This window comes from Phragmites australis, chromosome 9, assembly GCF_958298935.1.
Source record: "Phragmites australis chromosome 9, lpPhrAust1.1, whole genome shotgun sequence".
Taxonomy (NCBI): Eukaryota; Viridiplantae; Streptophyta; class Magnoliopsida; order Poales; family Poaceae; genus Phragmites; species Phragmites australis.
In genome coordinates, this window is record NC_084929.1 from 36,425,050 (window position 1) to 36,445,853 (window position 20,804).

The 20,804-nt window shown below is 41.2% G+C and overlaps 2 protein-coding genes and 1 pseudogene across 4 annotated transcripts; 2 read left to right on the forward strand and 1 right to left on the reverse strand.

Moving 5' to 3' along the window:
- Nucleotides 1-6,138: 6,138 nt before the first annotated feature.
- LOC133929571 (rho GDP-dissociation inhibitor 1-like) lies at nucleotides 6,139-8,865 on the forward strand. 2 transcript variants are annotated; one of them, XM_062376380.1, is made up of 7 exons: nucleotides 6,139-6,384; nucleotides 6,465-6,597; nucleotides 6,682-6,873; nucleotides 7,013-7,079; nucleotides 7,390-7,608; nucleotides 8,238-8,362; nucleotides 8,518-8,865. In XM_062376380.1, exons 3-7 carry the CDS (start codon nucleotides 6,718-6,720, stop codon nucleotides 8,596-8,598), a joined length of 648 nt encoding a protein of 215 aa, XP_062232364.1. In that variant the 5' UTR covers nucleotides 6,139-6,384; nucleotides 6,465-6,597; nucleotides 6,682-6,717; the 3' UTR covers nucleotides 8,599-8,865. The 2 variants fall into 2 exon arrangements, with proteins under 2 accessions (XP_062232364.1, XP_062232363.1); XM_062376379.1 differs by lacking the exon at nucleotides 6,465-6,597.
- Nucleotides 8,866-11,255: 2,390 nt separating this feature from the next.
- On the forward strand, nucleotides 11,256-13,860 carry LOC133929574 (histone deacetylase HDT2-like). Of its 2 annotated transcripts, none has more exons than XM_062376381.1 (10): nucleotides 11,256-11,415; nucleotides 11,934-12,004; nucleotides 12,114-12,331; nucleotides 12,439-12,470; nucleotides 12,550-12,604; nucleotides 12,721-12,904; nucleotides 12,994-13,092; nucleotides 13,164-13,260; nucleotides 13,346-13,478; nucleotides 13,573-13,860. In XM_062376381.1, exons 1-10 carry the CDS (start codon nucleotides 11,403-11,405, stop codon nucleotides 13,622-13,624), a joined length of 954 nt encoding a protein of 317 aa, XP_062232365.1. In that variant the 5' UTR covers nucleotides 11,256-11,402; the 3' UTR covers nucleotides 13,625-13,860. The 2 variants fall into 2 exon arrangements, with proteins under 2 accessions (XP_062232365.1, XP_062232366.1); XM_062376382.1 differs by having other exon boundaries at nucleotides 12,550-12,594; nucleotides 12,717-12,904.
- Nucleotides 13,861-16,447: 2,587 nt separating this feature from the next.
- Nucleotides 16,448-18,308, reverse strand: LOC133928211 (large ribosomal subunit protein uL18-like; annotated as a pseudogene).
- Between the last annotated feature and the right edge of the window lie 2,496 nt (nucleotides 18,309-20,804).

Genomic DNA, 20,804 nt, shown 5'->3' on the forward strand with positions numbered 1-20,804 from the left:
ATTTTTCTGTTGAATAGTCTTTGCCTAAATGTCACATATAAGTACCAGTTCGTGGTGCGACAACCCAAGAAATACTGTACCAAACACGAGCCCGATATGGGTAGCATATCAATTAGACACACGGCTGGCATTCATTGGAGTAGCATGACCTAATTGATGGGCCATACTTTGTAGTGGTTCTCCTAGCGGCACACGACTGACGTGTGTTAAGTGTCTTGCAAACACGACAACATTGGTATCACGACTCGTGGCTAAAAGTTGGACAACCTCTGCAGAGTGTAAAACTGTTATAACAGCCATACTCACGGTTATGGGAGACTTGGATCCTCACATGATTAGTTGATCATGGTAATGGTTTAGCTATAGGTTGGTGAGATAGGTGATGGTTGGATGGTTATGGTTTGTAAGGTAGTTAGTCTCGGATAATGTCTAGTTGTTGGGTTGTTTGATTACATTCGCTTAATAACTGTTTAATACTTTTGAATTACATTACTATTTTCTTTACTCGTATTTACACAAATATACCATGTGTTAACCTATTCTTATTGTAAGCCTACATATCATTATCTTTTGCACACTTGTTGAGTACTCCATGTGCTCACCCTTGCTATCTCCCACAATACATATATTACTTAGTGGAAGACTTTGAAGACTTTTAAGATGACGACCTGATGTACTAGGAGCGTGTCTTTCAGTCGGTGCATGTGGAGTTGCTCGGTCGCCAATGCTTCTATTCCACTGCCATTGTTTAGTTGCTGTTGCTTAGCTAATAGGTTGTTTATGTGAAGTCTTTAATGTAAGAGTTAAATGGTTGTAAGTTAAAAGTATTGCTTTTGTTACTTCACTTGTGATGTCCTTATGCGTGTTGAACTTCTTAGGCACATATAAGTCGTACTTGGTTTTGTCCGTTAAAACTGGGTGTGACACACGATAACATCAACACGCATGGGTTAGTCCTCTTAATTCCGCAATTTGTTTTGGTGTTCATGTTGATTAGGCTATGATGCTATTGCATTAAGCCCTTTAGTTTCCTATCATTCTTATTCAGACATGAATGTAACCAATCAATCTATTTTGCCACTGTGTTTTTGCTGGCAGTCGATACTCCATTTCTGAATTTGTTTCTCATGCATATGTATGATGGATCGATGCATCGTTTCGAACTGACATTAAAATTAAGCTGAAATCATCGCCATCATTACATTGTAAATTAGGCTGACACTCTACCAATAAGACCGAAGAGCTAGCTAACATAACAGTCAAGTACGTGCTCTCACAATAAGGAGAATAAAAAACAGGAATGATCCCATAGGACGTCCTACACGAGACAAATATCGAACGATGTTGTGGTTGGTGTTTTCGCATGGTGCAGGCCTTAGAGTGTAAACAAACTACCAATTGTTGTGGTGGGCACTTTCCACGAGCAAATTTGTTGTGGCAGGTGTTTTTGCGTGTTGCATACCTCGGAGTTTAAAGATGTTTTTGTATATCGCTGCATATGTTTAATAAATGTTTCAATATATCATTTTTTATTTGTTTCATCAGGTAGTTTTGTTTGTTGCAATATATTAGAAGGTTTGCATATGTTCGTAGACGTTGTTCTAGATGTTTCCACAAGATCTTTTTATTTGCTGCTTGAGGTTATATTGTTTGTTTCATCAGTTAGTTTTGTTTGTTGCAAAAAATGCTATTTTTCTGTTGTTGCAATAGAATTTTTATTTGTTGTAATAGGCATTTGTGTTTGTTTCATTAGTTCTTCATATTTGTTGCAACCATTGAAATGTTTTGTTGCAGATCATCTGATAGGAGGCATCCCTACAACATGAAGCAATATTGTGAGAAACAAAGGCATTTGTTGTGGTGGGACTTTCTCGCTTTGCATTGGATGGTATGCTTCACTTGACAATGAATTAGTGTTGCGTGAAACAAATGCATACACTACTATACAAAGGCTCTTCTCAGATAGCTTAGAAACCCTCATCTCAAGTGGTTTCCATGTAGTCGGAGATTGTTGGTTAGTGATAACAGCTGGTTATCTTAGACGAGTAAGAAACCATTTGAGGTAACAAGTATCCCTGACAATTTTAGTCTAGAACCATTTGAGACACTATTTAAAAAACAACATTTGGACATCAAAAACTAAGAAAAAAAACTAAGATCAGGAAGCCACCTTAGGGCTACAATAAAACCAAATACAATTAGAGGTTCTTTGACAAGGCTTTAGCTACATATTTTCTCCATATATCCATAGATCCATAGTGGAGCAGATCCATCAATGGATCGATGGCAATCCTCGACTCCGTGGGTTGGTTGGTTTTTATGGGGGTAGATCCATATTTGGAGCAACATTTTGACTGCTCCATAGAATTGCATAGGGAAGTGGGGAGATCCATGCATCAGGTTTCTCTACAAAATCATGAAGTCACCCTGTTTGGTAGGGCTTCATCTAGATCTATTGTGGATCCTGGATCTAGAGCCCTATCAAACACCCTGTTACTTCAATTTCTTGTATGCATTGCCAAGCATATCTTATCTATGTAGAAGTAATTTCATGATTTACTGTCAGTTCTCTCAACTATCAACTGAATCAATTGACAAGATGCAAGCATCAATCAAGACGTGCAGAATACCACATCCAAATACATGCAATTTTAGCTGCACCAAACCAACTTGATTCACCGAATCAAATGCAAAAGGTGTATGTTGCCCTTACTGCCATTCACAGAAGAGCTGCATGGCGTGTTCCTAGACGACGGAATGCACCGAGAGCTGTGGTGTTAGAGACAAGTCTCCCTACCTCCTCTTCCAATAACCTAGTCTCTGATGTGGTTGTTGACATAGATAGATTCTCACGGTCCTCCCATCCTCTACAATGCGCCCCCTATGTTTCATCCTCCTCATCGACGGAGACCTCATCCTAGATTGGACTAGGGGCTCATGTTGGCCTGGGCCTTCTATTACTCAAGTTCGTCGAACCGCTTAGCCACCATTGTGTTGGACCTTAATTTTGGTTTTCTCTATACCTCTTGTATCAGTTTCTAGATCAATGGCTAATAAACACATATTACAATAGAATAATATCAGTTATACTTTAAACATAGTATATTTCCTGATCAAAGCCATAGATCGATATTGTGGCTTAGGATTCTTTACACATCCACAGCCGACAACAATCAAAGGAGATCTTGACAGCAAAAACACATTAAGCCTAGTGTCACAAGCAACTTGGGTGTGTACGTAGCCTTAACCTTCTAGACTTCATCATCATCCTTGTGCTCTGGCCTCTTTATCTGAATTCAACAAGCACATTTGAGTATGGAAGGTATGCAACAAACACTAATACTACTCACAAGGTTTGATAGATGCTTAAGGGTAAAAATCGAGGACAAGGCCATATACATTTAGTTTTGAGTAGAAAGCTAATTTTAAATGTAGTGGATTTAGGTGTAGCCCACAATTTAAAAGCAATTGAATAAAAGTCAAGTTTAATCATTAATTTTGGTTGTTGTCCCTAAGGGAGATATAATCCACCCCATCAGTACCCAATTTTAAGCTGGTTAACATGAGACCAGTTCAACGGCTCCACGCTAGCATATTCCAAAAATAGGGGCACATAGCCCACCCACACATCAAGAACTCACACCATAAAACTAATCATTGACAACAAACCATAGCGTGTCCTTGAGACCTTGACGGTGGACATGGCTATCCAGATAGATTTATAATATGTAGAGTTTGTACACTTTACCTACATGATTTGCTTCTCATCCGACCATCAGACCATCACGAGTGGTGGAGAGGGCATATTGGGGTCCTGTATCCGCCGAGCATCGCCATGATATCCACCCACAGGACACATCACCAGGGGCTTATGATAAAATGATCCATGTTACTTTGAGCTAGTCATCTTTATATGCCATCATACATGCATCTTCTAGCTCTTTGATTATTTTCGGGACTAACTCCTCACATTTCTCAATCAAACATGTTAGTCCAAAAATCCATGCTGTCATTAATTACCAAAACCTAAAATTAGGGGCCTAACTATTTTAAATTACGGCGCATCCATTTTATAGAAGATGATAGGTTAGACGAGACAGTGCTTCTGGAAGGTGATACGATCACTATAAGTGACTGTATCAGACCCCTCCAAATTGCATCAAATGGAGAGACTCCATATTTCCAGCGATTTACTCAACCAATAACATTTGTGCAATAAACACATATAATTAAAGAGAAAATTGCACAAATTGAGCTATGATGAACTCTAAAACCTAAAGTAATTTCTACATAAATCTGACACATCAATAAGCCGTCTAATATGTGCTTTTTTATAGTAGTGAAATGTTGTGGTGGGAATATTTAAATTGAATCGTATGACTAAGGATCCCTCCCATGAATATGGTTATGTCCGCCTCAGCCCATTAACCCATAGCTCCTTTCTACTTCAACCAATCGGGGGCTCCTCCTCGCTCACTCGGCCTCCCTATCTTCAACCTCCTCTCCTCTGCTTCGCAAGGGGAGTAGGGTAGGGGTTTGCTTTGATTTGGCACGTGAGGCGGGGGCGCTCCTTCAATTCGCCAGATTGACGCTTCACCAGCCCTATCTATCTACGCCTCCTCCCATCCCAGTCTCCCCTCCCTCAAGCAGTCAAGCCCCACTGCAACTCAACTTAGGTCGCTCGTTGGCAGTGGCAGATCTAGGACTAAGATTAACCTATGACAAAGGAGTTGGTCTATGATATTCTCTTTAGTCAAAAATACATGACGTTTAGATATTACATAGTCCGTCTTAAAAAAAATACTTTCATAATCTTATAATTTCTTAGATTATATACATAAATTATTAAAAAATAATAATAAATTCTACACATATAATTTCTATATTTCTCATATAAACATTTTCAATGTTTAACTGGATATTTTCTGAAACATCAAATATTTATGACTGAATAAGTGCTAATGCACTAGCTATATATATACAAACTAAAGATCGCAATCTTCACGCTCTCTTCCACCCCATGTAACCTTCACCACCTTCCTTCTTATAGGCATATAAAACTTAGGAAATGTTTTCTATTGGAAGAGGCTATGAGATGCTTGCCACTTGTTAAGTTCCTAGTTGTACCTTATTTTTCTTCCATGAGAGTCCTTGCCATACCATCTTACAAATATCATGTACATATAAATTTTCCTTCAAATATTTATCTACTAGATGATTACATATTGCCACGACAAAACTATCTCTAGTATATTCCAAGAAAATATAAGATCCAATGTAGTGTGAGGAGAAGACTAGCAATTCACATTGTATGTGTGTGTGTATATATATTATGTTTCATATATACTATAAAACACATGCTGGGTAAAGCTATAAGGGAAAGAAAAAAAAATGATGTCAGAAAGATCTCTTAGTCACCGCAAAGAAAGTCAAATTTGAAGCTCATACATGGAGAGGAAGATGACAATAGTGAGTCGAAATGAATTAACGCCAGGAGATCGGTTGGTTGCAAGTGTCTAAAGAATAGTAAAGCATGAATATCTTCATTCTTGATCAGATGGTCCAGCTTGTAATCCTAATGAAATGGGCCCTCAGCATTTTACCCAAGCTCAACTGGAACAAATAGCTGCAAATGCAAATTGAAATTTTAGGCAAGCTGTAACAGTAAGGCATGTGCAGTTTAGTATGGAGAACAAAATTTGCATTTATGCTTATGGTGCAAATGTTGTCACTTTGAATATAGCACTAGTGTGTGTGGTGACTAGCCACTCTTCTGTAATTGTATGGATTATGTAATGTTAAGTGTATTTGTAATATTATTTGTGTCACTTGTAATGTATAACTGTCACGTAAATGATATTGGAGTGGTAACCTTATCATTTTAGAGAGGAAGAAGGTGGTTATATTTATATTTAGTTGTGAACCAAATACTTGCTATATATATTTACCAAACTTATAGCAGGATTTATAACAACAATTCAAACACTAGTCTCATTCTATTTATCATAACTAAAATTATACATAACAGTCAACTAAACAATTTACCTTTTAAAGTTAGACACTCGCAACTTTAACTGGTATATCTAACCTTAGCAGTGGCAAACCACGGCAACTTACCAAACAGCCCCCCCCCCCCCCCCGAACGACATCTCCTCCTACCTCTGGCTCCTGTCCTCCCTCTGAGCTCTCTCTCCATTCCCAAATCCCCTTCTCTCTGCTGCCCTCTTCTTCCCAGTCCCGTAGAGCTTCTCCTTCCTCTGATTGTATCTCTGTTATTGTATTTGGACCTCAAACTCTCTGTATAACTTCGGTTGGAGTGATTTGGTGTTGAGCAGTCGAGTGATTCCTTTGCCAATTGAGTGGGGTTCGTGACACATCGCAACGGTATGTATGTCAGCGCTCCCCTTCTCCTTCCTCTGATTGTATGGTTTTCTCACTCGCCGTTGCTTCGCTCGGGGTCGTAGATCTGCCACCGGAGGGGGAGGGGTGGTTGTTGCTCCGCCGCCGGCTACCTCTGGCTGTCGCCAGAGCTCGCCGGGGTGTTAGATCCGCCCCTCCTTGCCTCTCCTGCGCAGCAACCTGCATTTAAGCTAGCTTGTATTATATGCTTACCTATAATGTTAGGAGGGACTATGTTCTTGCTCGATTCATCGTCGTCATCCGCAATCTTAATTGTCCCAGAGCAAAGAAGCCAAGAACAACAGGACAAGGAGGAGCATGGATAAGGAGGAGAATACGGAAGCATCGGTAAGCATCAGCAACGATGACATGGACGCCAATGATGTGGAGGACAACTATGATGACGATGATAGGAAGCGCACGATGGTGCTTGGTCCTCAGGTTCCCCTCAAGGACCACCTTGAGCTCGACAAGGTAACACAGATTACACCTGATCCCGTTATATTCATGCGATGATGTGGCACCATCAATATGTAGATTAGGCCACCATCTATGGCACGATTACTGTTATTTTATCACTTCTTTACCCCTTGAATGCAATTTATTTGCCTAGGACGATGACAGCTTAAGGAGGTGGAAGGAGCAGCTCCTTGGAGATGTTGATACCACTAAGCTTGGAGGTACATATAATATCTCGCTAATGCTCCTACCTGTGTTTGAATGTCAGAAACAAAATTCACTATACAAAGAGGAAATGGTGTATCATTGGCACCATCTGAGTTTTGTTCACTATAGCCTCACAGTTTCTTTCTTTCACTTTCGGGCACGCTAGAGCACAAATTAGCTGTCATTTAACTTCCTTCTTAAGAAACAAGATTTATTGGGTTAGAATTTCAATGCAGATAAATAGATTAACCGGAACATGTCCTGGAAAGTGTAATCAAACAAAGGTTTCCAGATGCTTGGACTGATTGTCCCTTTATATTGCAGAGACTGCAGAACCAGAGGTGACCATATTTAACTTGACCATCCTAACTCCGGAGCGAGCGGATCTGGTTCTGCCGATCCCACTTGTGCCAGATGACAAGGGGTATGCATTCGCACTCAAGGATGGGAGCACCTACAGCTTCCGTTTCTCCTTCACCGTCTCCAACAACATTGTGTCTGGTCTCAGATATACACACACTGTCTGGAAGACTGGAGTAAGAGGTAATTTATAATCAAACATATGTATAGCTGTTTATCCTCTTTGTTTGTTACGCACTGATCTGCACTTAATGATCTGCACTTAATGAGAATAGGATGGTGGCATGAATTTTGACTAGTTTTATGCGGTCCTTGTGTTAATTGCATCTGCTTTTCGCTCTAGTGCTCATTTAAATAAAACCATGGCACTGCTAACTCTTTGGTCCATGAATGTTGCACTATATATGATTGATTTTTTCCCCATGTAATTGTAATTACTGTTTCCCTTTTGTGCTATGAAATATAATGTTTATCGGCACTTCTCTGAACCATGAAGTCATGTATCCCTGCTACTCTGTTGCGTCAAAGACTTTTTTCCCTCGAACTTCACAGATGTGTTGTCAACTCAAGCTCTTATAAAAGACTAGTTACTTATGATTTAAATTGATTCAAGTAATTTAAGGCAATTTTATGTTGTGTAGCTGCATGGTTTATGAAGTACGTTGAGTGTGTAGGTCATGGGGTTCAATTAATTGTGCAATGACCCATTTCATTGATATCAAAATCTTAATCATGTAGTACCACCAGGCATGGTATTTGCTAGCCAATTTTGCGACCTCCCTAGATGGTTGACTCCCTGTACCTTTTTGCAGTGGAAAATCAGAAGGTGATGCTGGGGACCTTCAGTCCTCAGCAGGAGTCTTACACATACGAGGCTGAAGAAGATACCACCCCAAGCGGCATCTTTGCGAGGGGTTCATACTCTGCAAAGTTGAAGGTAAGGCAATGCTCAAAGAAAAAGTCACACAAGCAGGCATATGCTTGTACAAATTACTTTTTGAAGCGATATTTGTACAAAGTTACCATGATGATGAGAACCTTCAAGTGTGCAGCTCAGTGCTGTAATGCATTTGTTTGAATTTTTGTTTCCAGTTTGTGGATGACGATGGGAAAGTCTACCTGGACATGAACTACTGCTTTGAGATTAGGAAGGATTGGCCAGCCTCAGCCTAAAATCCAGAGAAAAAAGGGTGATACTATGTGGGTAACATGGTTTAGGTGGTAGATAATGAGATGGTATGGATGTGCGCTATCGGGTGATGCGTTTTGTATGTACGATTCTCATCGTGGCGCAGCGATCTGACCTGAAGGGCCTTTGATGCTCAGAATTTGTTGTGTTTGCCTTGTGGAATGGCTGGCATCCCCGTGGAGAGGAGATGTTACATTTTAGTCTGTGGACTCCAGCATACACTTATCTATTATTCGCTGTGTCTTACTGAACTGACGGAATGATTGAACATGTCTGATTGCATGGGCTTAAGGCAGTTTTAATAGTTAGACAGATAGTGCTAGCTTTTAGATGAGAGAGCATATTTTTTAAAATTTATGTGGGTCCTATCGTTCATAAAATTTAGTGCTAGCTCTTAGATTGTATTTAGCTGTTTGCATTCAACCAACTAGCCCATTTGGACTTGACAGACACAGAGATGAGATATCTGTAGTATCATAGGTAGCTTAACGTTGAATTGTCAATATAGTCAACTTAAGTAGACCATTTATTGAACTGTATTGCTACATGATTATGAACTGCAACTTGCAATTACTACATGGCACGTGACAATTTTAGGCTGAACGCATCGTCTCATCTCATTGATCTTTGCATGTATGTTTAATTTAATTGTTTGTATGGACGGTAGTGGCTCCTTGTTCTTAATTATGCGATAACGAAGAAATGATCGATCAGTATACTTATATTTTTCTGTTAAGCTACAGCTGCAACCACAAATATTAATTAATTAAAGTACATTAGAATTGAACTGACGTATGTATGCATTGTATTGCATTTAGGGATTAATTAGCTAATGCATTGACAGACCTGGTCTACATTTAGGGATCAATTAGCTAATGCATTAACAGACTTGGTCTATGGTCAGTAGCTCGATCGTTTAAGAAATAGGCTGGCCCATAATTGATTGTATAATTATGACTCGCTTGTGCTCATATTACGTAGGGCAGGGTATGTATAGAAGAGTAAATATCATAAAACTATACTTCTTTTAAGTAAACTATCATAAAATTATTTTTTTCTATTTACAAAAGTATACTTCTTTGGTATAAGCTATAAAAAACTATACTTTTTTGTTTTCAAAGCTACATTTTTTTGGAAATAAATTTTCACAAAACCACACTTGTTAGACTGCATAGCTTGGACCCACATGGAAAGTGTGAGTATATCATGTGGGTCCATAATCTTCAAAGTGTAGTTTTGCCTAAATTTACTATACAAAATGTAGTTCTGTACAATATAAACAAAAAAAAGTGTAGTTCTATAATATATATGACCCAAAAGAAGTGTGGTGTTGTGAAATGAAAACAATAAAGTATAGTTTTTGTGTTAGTTGATCTAAAAGAGGTGTAGTTTTATGATATTTATTTGCCATAGAACAATAGAATTGTTTCTTAATTCGTCGATGTCTTGTAGTTATCTCCTGAATTCTCTCTCGTTGACCTACAAATATCAAAGAGACGACCTAAGTTGTCCCCCCTCCAATTAGGATTTTGCTGGTGTGGCTACACATATAAGACGGTGAGATTACATCATTCATTGTACACGCCCTTGCAACTTTAGGATTTTCTAAATAGTCAGGAAAATGCAGTTTAGCTTCTTTTCTTTTTACCCTAATTTCTCTATCAACATTTTCTCACTTTTTTTTGAGAGAGAGGGGTGACTTTCATTAGATCAAACGAACCACGAACACATTACACAGCAGGAACCTGAAGAAAAAAAAAACAAAAAGAGCATATGTCCTGATGCCGCCACCCTAGCTTTATCTTCGATCCATTGTCGCCGATCAAGGTCACAAGAACCGGAGCTGAGATCTGCACCAGCGAGGAGGGCCATTAAAGACCATTAATTTTTTTTCACAGCCACAAAAAGTAACATCCCGCAACCCGGATGCATTGAGACCAATGAATGCTTCGGCCAACCTTGGTGGCTAGAAAAAACCCGACACCATCGAACTCACCGACGACTCGAAACCGGATCAGAAGCTCACACCTCCTTACAGAGATGCAGCCTAAACTAGACACTAGCATCATCGGCAAAACACCGATGATCTGATAAACCGAACACATACACATACACATCCCTAACACATACACATACGCAGCACAAAACAAACATAGAAGCAGCTACTAGACGACACCCCACACCAAAACACCTGCTCCCGAGACAACCATGACCTTCTCCTCCACCCGAGCGGAGGCGACGACCAGCACCTCAATGACCGGTCAACACCAAGCTCCATGCGCCGCAACCCTGATGGAAAGAAAAAGATGAAGACCAAGAGCACTATTATTCAACAGCTACTAACCTAAGAACTACTTACATACACGTGGCCGGCAAGCCAAAGACAACAAGGGAGGGGCCAGATTTGCCGCTCGTTCGAAGTCGCCTCTCTTGGCCTCGCTCCTGGAAGTCTCTCGGTCCTTCATTAACAGAAGAAGAATAGCTAGCCCTTATCTCACTTTTCTTTGGAGGAAGGGGTTGAGGTCCATCTAAGGCCCAAGGGTTTCTGGCCCATTTAGGGTCCTCCCTTTCTCTCTCAAAAAAAGCCAACGGCTAGGATGGTGTGGAGTCCATGATCGGACGGCAACGCCGCACCCTTCGCCTTTTAAAAGCCTCGCCGAGTACACCTCTCCTACATCCATTTCCTTTCCTTCGGTCGGCGGGCGGCTTAAACCCTAGACTGTCGTCACTTCTCTGCTCCGCCGCCGCCGCCGTTACCGCCTCTCCTCCTCCTCCTCGCCCCAACACGATGGAATTCTGGGGTAACCTCTCAGTCCCTTTTCCTTCCTTGCAAAAACCAACTAGGACCTACGATTTGATGCGATCCCGGGGTCTCCGATATTTTAGGGCATAGGATACCATGGGTTTTCATCTTGTATGTCGAGCTGAGTTCAATTCACCACGGATTCTTTTATTCTGGTATCATAGGATAGGGTCTATCTTTTCTGTGGTGCGGTGATTCTTTTGTACCTGTACCATTACCTAACATGGCGGACAAATTCAAATTGTAGCATGAATGACTGTGAAATCATAGACACAATGTATTGACGCTTGGAGCTCTCGTTTGTTCAGTCATGTTCTAGTCTTCTTGTCTCACCAGTTATGCAGTACACAGCCACCAAATCATCTTTGAAAGCATAACGCTGATTAGTCTACTAGTGATTGTTCTGCAAATTTTAGTGTTACTCTTATATTGGCCTCCGTATTTGCTATTCTTGGTAAGCAACATCAGACTCTTTAATTGAAGGACCTTTTGCTGATTGTTTTAAGTTTTGTGCAGGTCTTGAAGTCAAGCCTGGAACGACTGTTAGGTGTGAGCCTGGAGATGACTACATCCTGCACCTTTCTCAGGTTTATGCATATCCCTCGCTACTTCTCCAGGAATTCTCACTCGGGAGTTGCTTGTTGTTATGTCTTCTTTCCTATGGTCATTGAGATCCTCGCAATTACTATTTTGTAGGCTGCTCTTGGGGAATTAAAGAAAGCAAGTGACAATGCTCTGATGTATGTCAAAGTTGATGATCGGAAACTAGCCATTGGAACCCTCTCAGTTGACAAGCACCCTCAAATCCAATTTGATTTGGTCTTTGAGAAAGATTTTGAATTGTCACACACCTCAAAAGCTGCCAGTGTGTTCTTCTCTGGTTACAAGGTTCATCAACCAGCTGAGGGAGATGAATATCCTTTATAATGTTTATTAGACCCCTTTAACTCGTGACGGTCATTATGCTATCTTGTTTTTATGGAATATTGGTTTCCTTGACCTGCCTTTTCCCTTGTTCCACAATGGATCTTGATTCAGAAGAAGATGAAGAAGGTAATGCATGTAACTCTACCTGTAGTATGTTTGTGTTTTGGCACCCTGACAAGGACTTAACCGGTCTATATAATTTCAGATGAAGAGGAGGGAGAGCTGAACATTCCAGTAATCAAGGAAAATGGTACAGGCATGTATCCTCTTTGTTGATATTTTTCAAATGATGGGTATCTCTTTTGCAATTCTCTTTCTCAACTTGCTGAGATAATACTGATGACTGCATATCTACCTCAAAATCAAATGCAGGAAGAGGCAAAGCTGAAGCAAAGGAGGAGCAGAAAAGTCAAGGGAAGGCAGGTGCTACAGCCTCAAAAACAAATGCTGCTGCAAAGCATGTGGAAAAGGAAAAGAAGGATAACGATGACAGTGATGAGGATGAGACTGATGATTCTGATGAGGATGATGGATTATGTCCTGAGGAAGGCGACAGCGATGTGAGTTGAAGGATGGGAGAATGGTTTAGTCTGGATATAGATTATAAGCACTGTTCCAAGCTGATGGTGCTGTATTGACCTGTGATTAGGGTTCGAGCGAGGAGGATGATTCCAGTGAAGATGACGAGGAGGATGACAGTGATGAGGAGGATGACAGTGATGAGGATGAAGAAGAAACTCCTAAGAAGGTATGTGCTTGATGGATTGACCCCGTTCAATTCAATGTGTTCTTACCAGATAGCAATGCAATGTTGTGCAGCCAGAGGTAGGCAAGAAGAGAGCTGCTGAAAATTCTTTGAAAACACCTGCTTCTGATAAGAAAGCAAAGGTTGCCACACCGTCTGGCCAGAAGACTGGTGCGTAGTTGTGTGGCTTCTGCTAAGATTAGGAGTTTCTGTGGGAGTAGTGATATGATTTTGTAATGTGCATTTTGTTGAGCAGGTGGCAAGAAGGGCACGCATGTGGCGACTCCACACCCAGCAAAGCAGGCAAGTAAGAACCCTACAAAAAATGACAAGTCAACGGAAAAGTCCTCGAGATCTGGTGGGTCGATCCCGTGCAAATCATGCAACAAGTAAGTTGACATGGGCAAATATAGATTTCCTTTGATCGGCGTGTTAGTTATTTGTTGAAAAGTAATGTAATGATTTGTGGTCTTGTTTGTTTAGGACATTCAACAGTGAGATGGCTCTGCAATCTCACTCGAAGGCAAAGCATTGATGAACCTGGGATGGGTGTCTGCATTGGCTGCCCCTTACGTTACCCTGCATTTTCTTCGTCTGAAAAAAAGGCAACTTGTGCGTGCAGTAGGCCTTTATTATCAAGAATGGCTGACTAGTGGTTGTTATGTAATGCGTCAGAGACTAGTATGCAGCAAAACAAGGCTGGCACAGTTTAAACTTTCATATTTGGGTCAAGTGAAGTGGTTGGTCGAGCTGGTATTTGGATTGGTTGAATCTGCCGCTCTTTTCTGTGATTTTGGTCTGCTTGCTTTAATTTGCATGGTGCTTTACTAAGTTTTGGTGGCTGAGAGTTGCGCCAGGACAGCCCGGGCCTGTATGAGGGATTGCAGTGAAGGATGGGTTTGTTTGGTTGCCACCGCATGTGTTCGTTACTTTGCATCTGGTTGTCCAAGAGATGGTGTTTGGTTGTCTGACCTGGCTTATTGTGAACTCGTTTTTAGTGTGGTGAGGTTAACTCCTTACCTTCCCATGTTTGCATGTAGGTCTGATGAAATTTGGGTAGGTTCTGTGATGTTTTGTGTAGCAAATTGATTGATTATTACTGTTGAACCATAACAACGTCGCAATCTGAACATTAGCAACACTGCGATATGTACAAACTACTAGAACTACCAATAAGTAGAAAGGGAGTACTAGAAAAGAGCTGCAGAACTATTTACGTCCTGAATGGAATGTCACTAATTTGGGAGAAACGGAAGTTCAAAGTTTTTACAAGAATCATCATCGGCCAATAGCACTATTCAAAGATTTTACATGTATTTTCATATTTGTGGCATTATTTGGGTACATGTACCGGTGTATATAAATATTTAAATTCTAAACCACCTCTTGCTGACGATTGGTCATAACTATGCATATCGAATCGAAGAAGAGGATACATGATTTTGTGCAAGTTTAGATCTAATAGTCATATGTTTTATTCGTCTTTATTAATTTCAGGAAAATGCAATTACAATGGGTTGTAATTTAGATCTAATTCTAAGTATCTTGATGAGTTCTCTTAGTGTTCTAAGATTGTCTGACTTGTAATCAAATTCTTTTGAACATACCTCTTTCTCAGATAGTATAACTTTTAAATATCTTCGTGTAAAATATGATAAATTGTATAGAATATTCGCATATGTCTTATTTACCCTATAACGATTGTGAAATCGACCGTATCAAGTTAACTCTTATTTACCTCATGATGGTTGTGAAACTTACCGTATTAAATTAATGTCACGTGTACGGTGAATACTTGTTCTTGGAATATACCATATTTCCATTAAATATATATAATTATTATTATTCCTGGTCCCATTTAAGATAAAGGGGCATATATGAGCTTTCATGTGTCAAAATACATAAATTGCAACAATATTCCTGTTATAAAACCGGATTTCTCTATCTCTGATAAGTGATATTTTTCCCTAAATTTCGATGACCTCCTAGCCATTGGATCTGGATCATAACCACAATCTCCCTTTCTTCGTAAAAAACAAACCCCCACATCCTTAGTCTCGGTCCAGCTAAGCCAATTACCTCTAGTACTTGAATTTGCCACATCCATCTCTTTTTCCTTGAACGTTATCTTCCTACATTCTTTGGCTCCAATAGTGGCAGAGCTAGACCTGTCACTCGGTGCTCTTTTAGAGTTCGCAATTGATCTGATTAGAGGTGGCGCTCTATTGTGATAATAGAAATTGATATAGATTTATCTTATCTAATTTTAGAGCCGAATAAATTTTAAGTTTCTTAATTCACCCCCTTTTAAGACGTCACCGATCCCTTGTGATGAGGTATCAGGTGAACACCCGGGCACCGGTGCAAAAGTTATCGGTGTCGTGGAGGGCCATTGCCCCTTTGCTTGTCTACCACCCCCATCTCCACTGTCTTCTCGTCTGCATCAGATAAGCCTTCGTCCTTACCTACATATTGTTCCATAGCAGAGGGGAACAACAACGACGCGTGTCCTATCTAGATTCGGGATATTGACTCTGTTCGACTCCGACCCTCGAATTGGGTCGATGTCTTAGGGCAGAGGAATGCGCCTTCGACCTTGTTGCATGTGACTATGGTTTTACCAACCAATCCAATCCTATCAAATCAGTCTGTGGTCGTAAAAAAACTCGTTCTGTAACCAAAAAAAATCATTCCGAGATAAAAAAAAACCACAACCGAAACAATTGAAGACCGTGACAATAAAACTTCTTGTGACTAAAAAACAGATTATATTTTCGGTTGCTCCTATGGGTCTGCTTAGTTTGATGACCAACAAAGGCGAAGCCAAATGATAGTGTAGGTACGTCTGGTTCCCCCCAAAATTCATAACTATAGAGCCCAACCTAAACATGGCCAAATGGGCCATTCGTGCCGGCCCGGCACGAGCCCGACTCGGCCCGGCCCGGCCCAAACGGCCCATCTACAGTAACGGGCCGTGCCGTGCCAGCCCGCGTGCCTTCCCCTCAGCCCACGGCACGGCCCGTCGGTGATCATGCTGTACCGGGCCGGCCCGGGCACGATTTCGGCTCGACGGACCGAAATAGATAAAAAAATATTAAAAAAATGAAAAAATATAAAAAATATAGAAAATAGATAAAAATATAAAAAATAGATAAAAAAATATTTAAAAATAGCTAAAAAATAAAAATATATATAAAAAATAGAAAATACGTGCCGGACCGGACCGTGCCGGCCCGACTCGGCCGGGCCGTGCCGTGCCGGCCCGTCGTGCTGCACGCTCGGCCCAGGCACGGCCCGTGACCTCGTGCCGGACCGGCCGACCCGTCGGTGATCGGGCCGTACCGTGCCTGAGCCGTGCCTACAGTGCCGTGCCTCGGGCCGGCCCAGTAGGCACAACCCATTTGGACGTTTTTAGCCCAACCCACTGACGAGAGAACCCCCCTCCCCCCACAAGACAGGGGCATAGTCGTGCTTCTCTGCTCGATAGCCTCGACGATCCCCTCTCTAGCCCTAATCTGCTCAACATGCGAGCGGCGCGCGGCGGCAGAGCGCAGGCTGCATCAAGTTACTCCTCATCCTTCTTGAACCCAGCAAACCTCTTGTCACTGTGCGGAATGTCAAGACCTCCATCCAATGCTCCCTGTTGGCAGGTCGAAATTGCATCAAAGACAAACTACAATGTTGATAACAGCGCTTAAAAAAAACTAGCATGGACAGTAACTATTCTGTGTTTATTTGAAAAAAGAAGAAATTCATAGTGCAATAAAGAAAGGGTTTGAGACTTGGGAAAAGCTTGCTGGTTTTCAGTTTTACAAATCTCAACAAGAGGGTAATTCCTTCAGAAAGGCAAAAGGGATGCACAGCGCTGGATAATATAAAATTCATCAGACAACATGTAATATTCTCAAGCTGGCAGATGCAGAACAATGACCTAAAACTAGAACCTTACAAAACCAAAAAGGCATCTTTGGCCTATCTAGCGCTGGACAGCACGTTGCAATACTCTGATACAAAATTTTTGCAAGCCATACATAATAGCGCCGCACAGCAGAACACAATACTAGAAATTAGAGGAGCAAAACGATGCCATGTCGACTGAAGCTATTTTAATACCTTAAGGGCACCAAAGATACGAAACGGCCGCTTGCCATCAGATGGCTCAACAGAGAAGTCCTCACCAGTAGCCTGCACATAGAAGTATCCATCATAAGATGCCTCTAAATTGGACAAAACTCACCCAAAAGAGAAAAAGGCTGTTCATCTGAAAGTTGGAGAAATGCCAACCTCAACATTGTCCTCGTAGTCCTGATCCAAATCACGGAGCTTCAGAACACGGCGAGCCAGAAGAAGTCCAGTGCAGTACGCTAAATATACAAAATAGAACAGTTAAATCCAGATGGTCCACTCCAAAGAAATGAGAATGTGCACAGCTCTCGGCAACAATATTCATATTGGATTGTATCTACCTGCAGCATAGTTTGTGAGACCAACTTCAAGTCCATAACGAGGCAATTCGTGTGAATAGGCTGCAGCACCAGCAATGCTTGCCGACATGATTTGGGTGGTGATATCCTTGTTGGTCTACAGCATCTTGTTAAGATACACAAATGTGTGTCTCGTTGAGTTTTTTCCCCTCAAACACGTAGAAGGACTGCGTGTCTTTGTATTAAAGAAGAAGGTTTTAACGGACATTACAACGCACACAACAGAGAACAAACACAACGCACAAAACAACACCAGACACAAACACAGAACGTCGTGTCTCGTTGAGTAAATAACTAAATACATAAGCATTACACAGATGCAAAGAATATATAGACAATGAAGCAGCCGAGAAAGTAAAGGATACAAATCTGACAACAAATCGGTACTTGGGGGTGTTGTAATTATTCTTGTCTTGGTTGATGAGCCTAATCCTAGCTCTGTAGTCGGTCTTGCCATCTGCAGAGACGTAGACACAAGAAAAAAGAAAGAAAATCAGAGGAAGACATAGATAGTTGATGAAGGAAAGGGAATTGCCGGAGGTAGCAGTTGAGGAAGTGCATGGAAGGCGAGATGGATGTCGTACCCCTGCGTCTCTTGAACTTGACTTGAAAATGCTTGAAGTAGGCATTGGTCTTCTGGGTCTTGACAAACCCCTGCCGTGTTGAGAAGGGAGGGAAGGTAAGCAGAGATTTGACTGATGCTGTGCTACCACAGTACAGTATGATACAAGACATGATGAAGCATAGACATATAAATCTCAGCAGGTTATCATCGGGTTAAAATGGGCTGTCTTGCAGTAGAATCTTAGGAAGCCAACTAAGAACAATGGGTTGTAATGGATCAGCTGACTCGAAGACAGAGATACAGCGTGTTGTTTTAGCGTGGTAGTATAAGAAAGAGTATTAGTATAGCAAACACAACTACACAAGCAGTCAAGAAAGGGTTAGGGAAGGAATGGCCAGTTGCAGCAACATTACAGCAAGGAGCTGCCTACCTACAATGAAACGGGTGGGTGGTTGATTGTTCATTCCGGTTAGGGTAGGAGCAGGAGTGGATTTGTTACCATGTTGGTGGTTGCTGGGTGTGACGACGATGGCGATAAGGAGTAGGAAACAAAGAAGACGACACCGACGACGGGAGGAAGAGGCGCGTCACTGTTTTGTTTCCTGTCTGTTGCGAGCAAGAAACTGTAGTCGTCTAACCTAGGGTCTGTTTGGTAGGGTTTTCTCTTATCCAAATTTTTTGGAAGAAGTGATTCTTTAGAGAAAATGATTATGTGGCTAAAAGTAATTTTCTAGGATAAATTCTATAAAAGAAGTGGTTATGTAGGAAAGTGAATTAGAGAAAGCTGATTTTTTAGCTCCCAATATCTAGCTCATTTTAGATAATCACTGAAGCATCTAGGCCCTTAATTCGTGTTTTGGTAATTGGACTAATATATTTATTTGAGTTATGAAAAAGTTAGTCACAAAGGTGTTGCGAAGTTAGAAGAAGCATGTGTGAAAAATATGAAAATTGCTAGATCAAGGCAAAGGTATAATTTTAGGATATTTTCTTTTGCCGATCAAAGGATATTAGAGAAGAAAATTAACCGGATTGATAGGATAAGTGTCGTACTATTAAGAGCAGTTAATGTGTGTTTACTTGAGACATATATAGTGTCACAATTGCTCAAACTTGCATTTCATATAAAGTTAGAAATTTAGTTTGATCGAAACCAAAGAAAGACGACATTTGGGGTGTTTCTAAGTTGTGGCGGTCTGACTGCTGGAACGATCGATCTGACTGTCGTATAGCAAAGGCTGTTCTGTTCAAGTTTCAAGTGCCACGGTTTGACCGAAGGCCTTTGCTAGTTTAATCGATGTATAATCATGTTTGAGATGTGTTCGGATCTCAGTCCAGGTCTAACCGTGGTGCAGCCCGATTTGACCGCCAAGGAACAGAGGGGTTCAATCCCTCTGCTCTGGCTGGCGGTTTGATCGTTGGGCATGGTCGATCTGACCGCCCAGGAACAAAGAGTTTTGATACTTTATTCCCTGCTCGCGGTCTAACTGAGAGGGTTGGTGGTTTGACCGCTAGCCTGTGCCAGAAGTCATCATCACGACATTATAGCCGTTGAACAACTGATGGTCTAACCGCCAGTGTTGCAGATGTGCCAAATTAACAGAAATGATCACATTTTGGAGTGTGGCCTATATAGTCGCTTGGCTGGTTTAAGGGAGCTCTCTAGCACTTCACTATATCACATTTGAGCTCTTGCCTTTCTCCTCTCTCTCTCTTGGCTTAGTGGTTGTATTTTTTAGAGTGTGAGAGCATCTAGTGTATAACTTTGAAGAGTTTGAGCAATGAGGCACTAGTGATCTTTCAAGCAAGCGTCATCGACATGTTACTCATGGAGGCTGCCACCTCCTAGACGGCTTGGAGGTTGTTGCGTTGTTGATCCCTTGAAAGAAGATTGGAAGGAGCCACGACGGTGATTGTGAGAAGCTTTGAGCACGTCTTGCTGGAGAGGCAAAGTGCTATTCTAGTGGAATTAAGGTATTGAGTAGTTCTTGTTCTATTCTAGTGGAATTGAGGTATCAAGTTGCTCGGTATGAGCCCTCTCTCGTGTGAGAATTAGATGCTTGATAGAGAAGCGGTTAGAAACTTGAATTCACCTCAACGTGGATTAGGGGTGATCGGCAGATCATCGCCACAAGATAAATTTCGTTTGTCATCCTCTCAATAGTTTACTTTATGCAATTTATCTTCCTAAAATATAAATTATTGCATGTCAACCTAGGATTACAAACATTGACGTAGCACTTAGTTGCTTTCATATTGCTCTAGTGATCTTTAGTTTGTTTTCACAAGTTTTCTTGATCGCTTAGCAATTAGTTTTAAAACCGCCTATTCACCCCCTCTAGTCGTTATCCTAGATCCTACAGTCACTCTCATATAATCACTTTGTAAACTAAAAACTGCAAACTGTCATTTGGCAGAGCTTCCACTGATTCTACTTCGAGAGTTGGTTTAGGAGCTCTACCAAATAGACCCTTAGCGAGAACCGAGTGGATGGTCAGGATCGAGATAGATTGCAATCCGAGCGAAATGGGTTGCCGATAAGTTCTCTACCTATAAAGGGACTGAAAAGTGGGCCGGCCAGCCTATTCTTGAAAGAAGAGAAATAAAGGAGCCAAGCCAATATCACTTCAGTCACTAATCAAGGCCCATTTACCTTACCTTGATGC

What these genes read in the sequence shown, in the direction of transcription:
- LOC133929571 (XM_062376380.1), top strand. Translation starts at nt 6,718, where the DNA reads ATGGATAAGGAGGAGAATACGGAAGCATCGGTAAGCATCAGCAACGAT. An exon ending in ACCACCTTGAGCTCGACAAG is followed by an intron (nt 6,874 to 7,012) that starts GTAACACAGATT and finishes TTATTTGCCTAG; the next exon opens with GACGATGACAGCTTAAGGAG. An exon ending in CATACTCTGCAAAGTTGAAG is followed by an intron (nt 8,363 to 8,517) that starts GTAAGGCAATGC and finishes TTTTGTTTCCAG; the next exon opens with TTTGTGGATGACGATGGGAA.
- LOC133929574 (XM_062376381.1), top strand. An exon ending in CAACCAGCTGAGGGAGATGA is followed by an intron (nt 12,332 to 12,438) that starts ATATCCTTTATA and finishes CCCTTGTTCCAC; the next exon opens with AATGGATCTTGATTCAGAAG. An exon ending in CTGAGGAAGGCGACAGCGAT is followed by an intron (nt 12,905 to 12,993) that starts GTGAGTTGAAGG and finishes ACCTGTGATTAG; the next exon opens with GGTTCGAGCGAGGAGGATGA.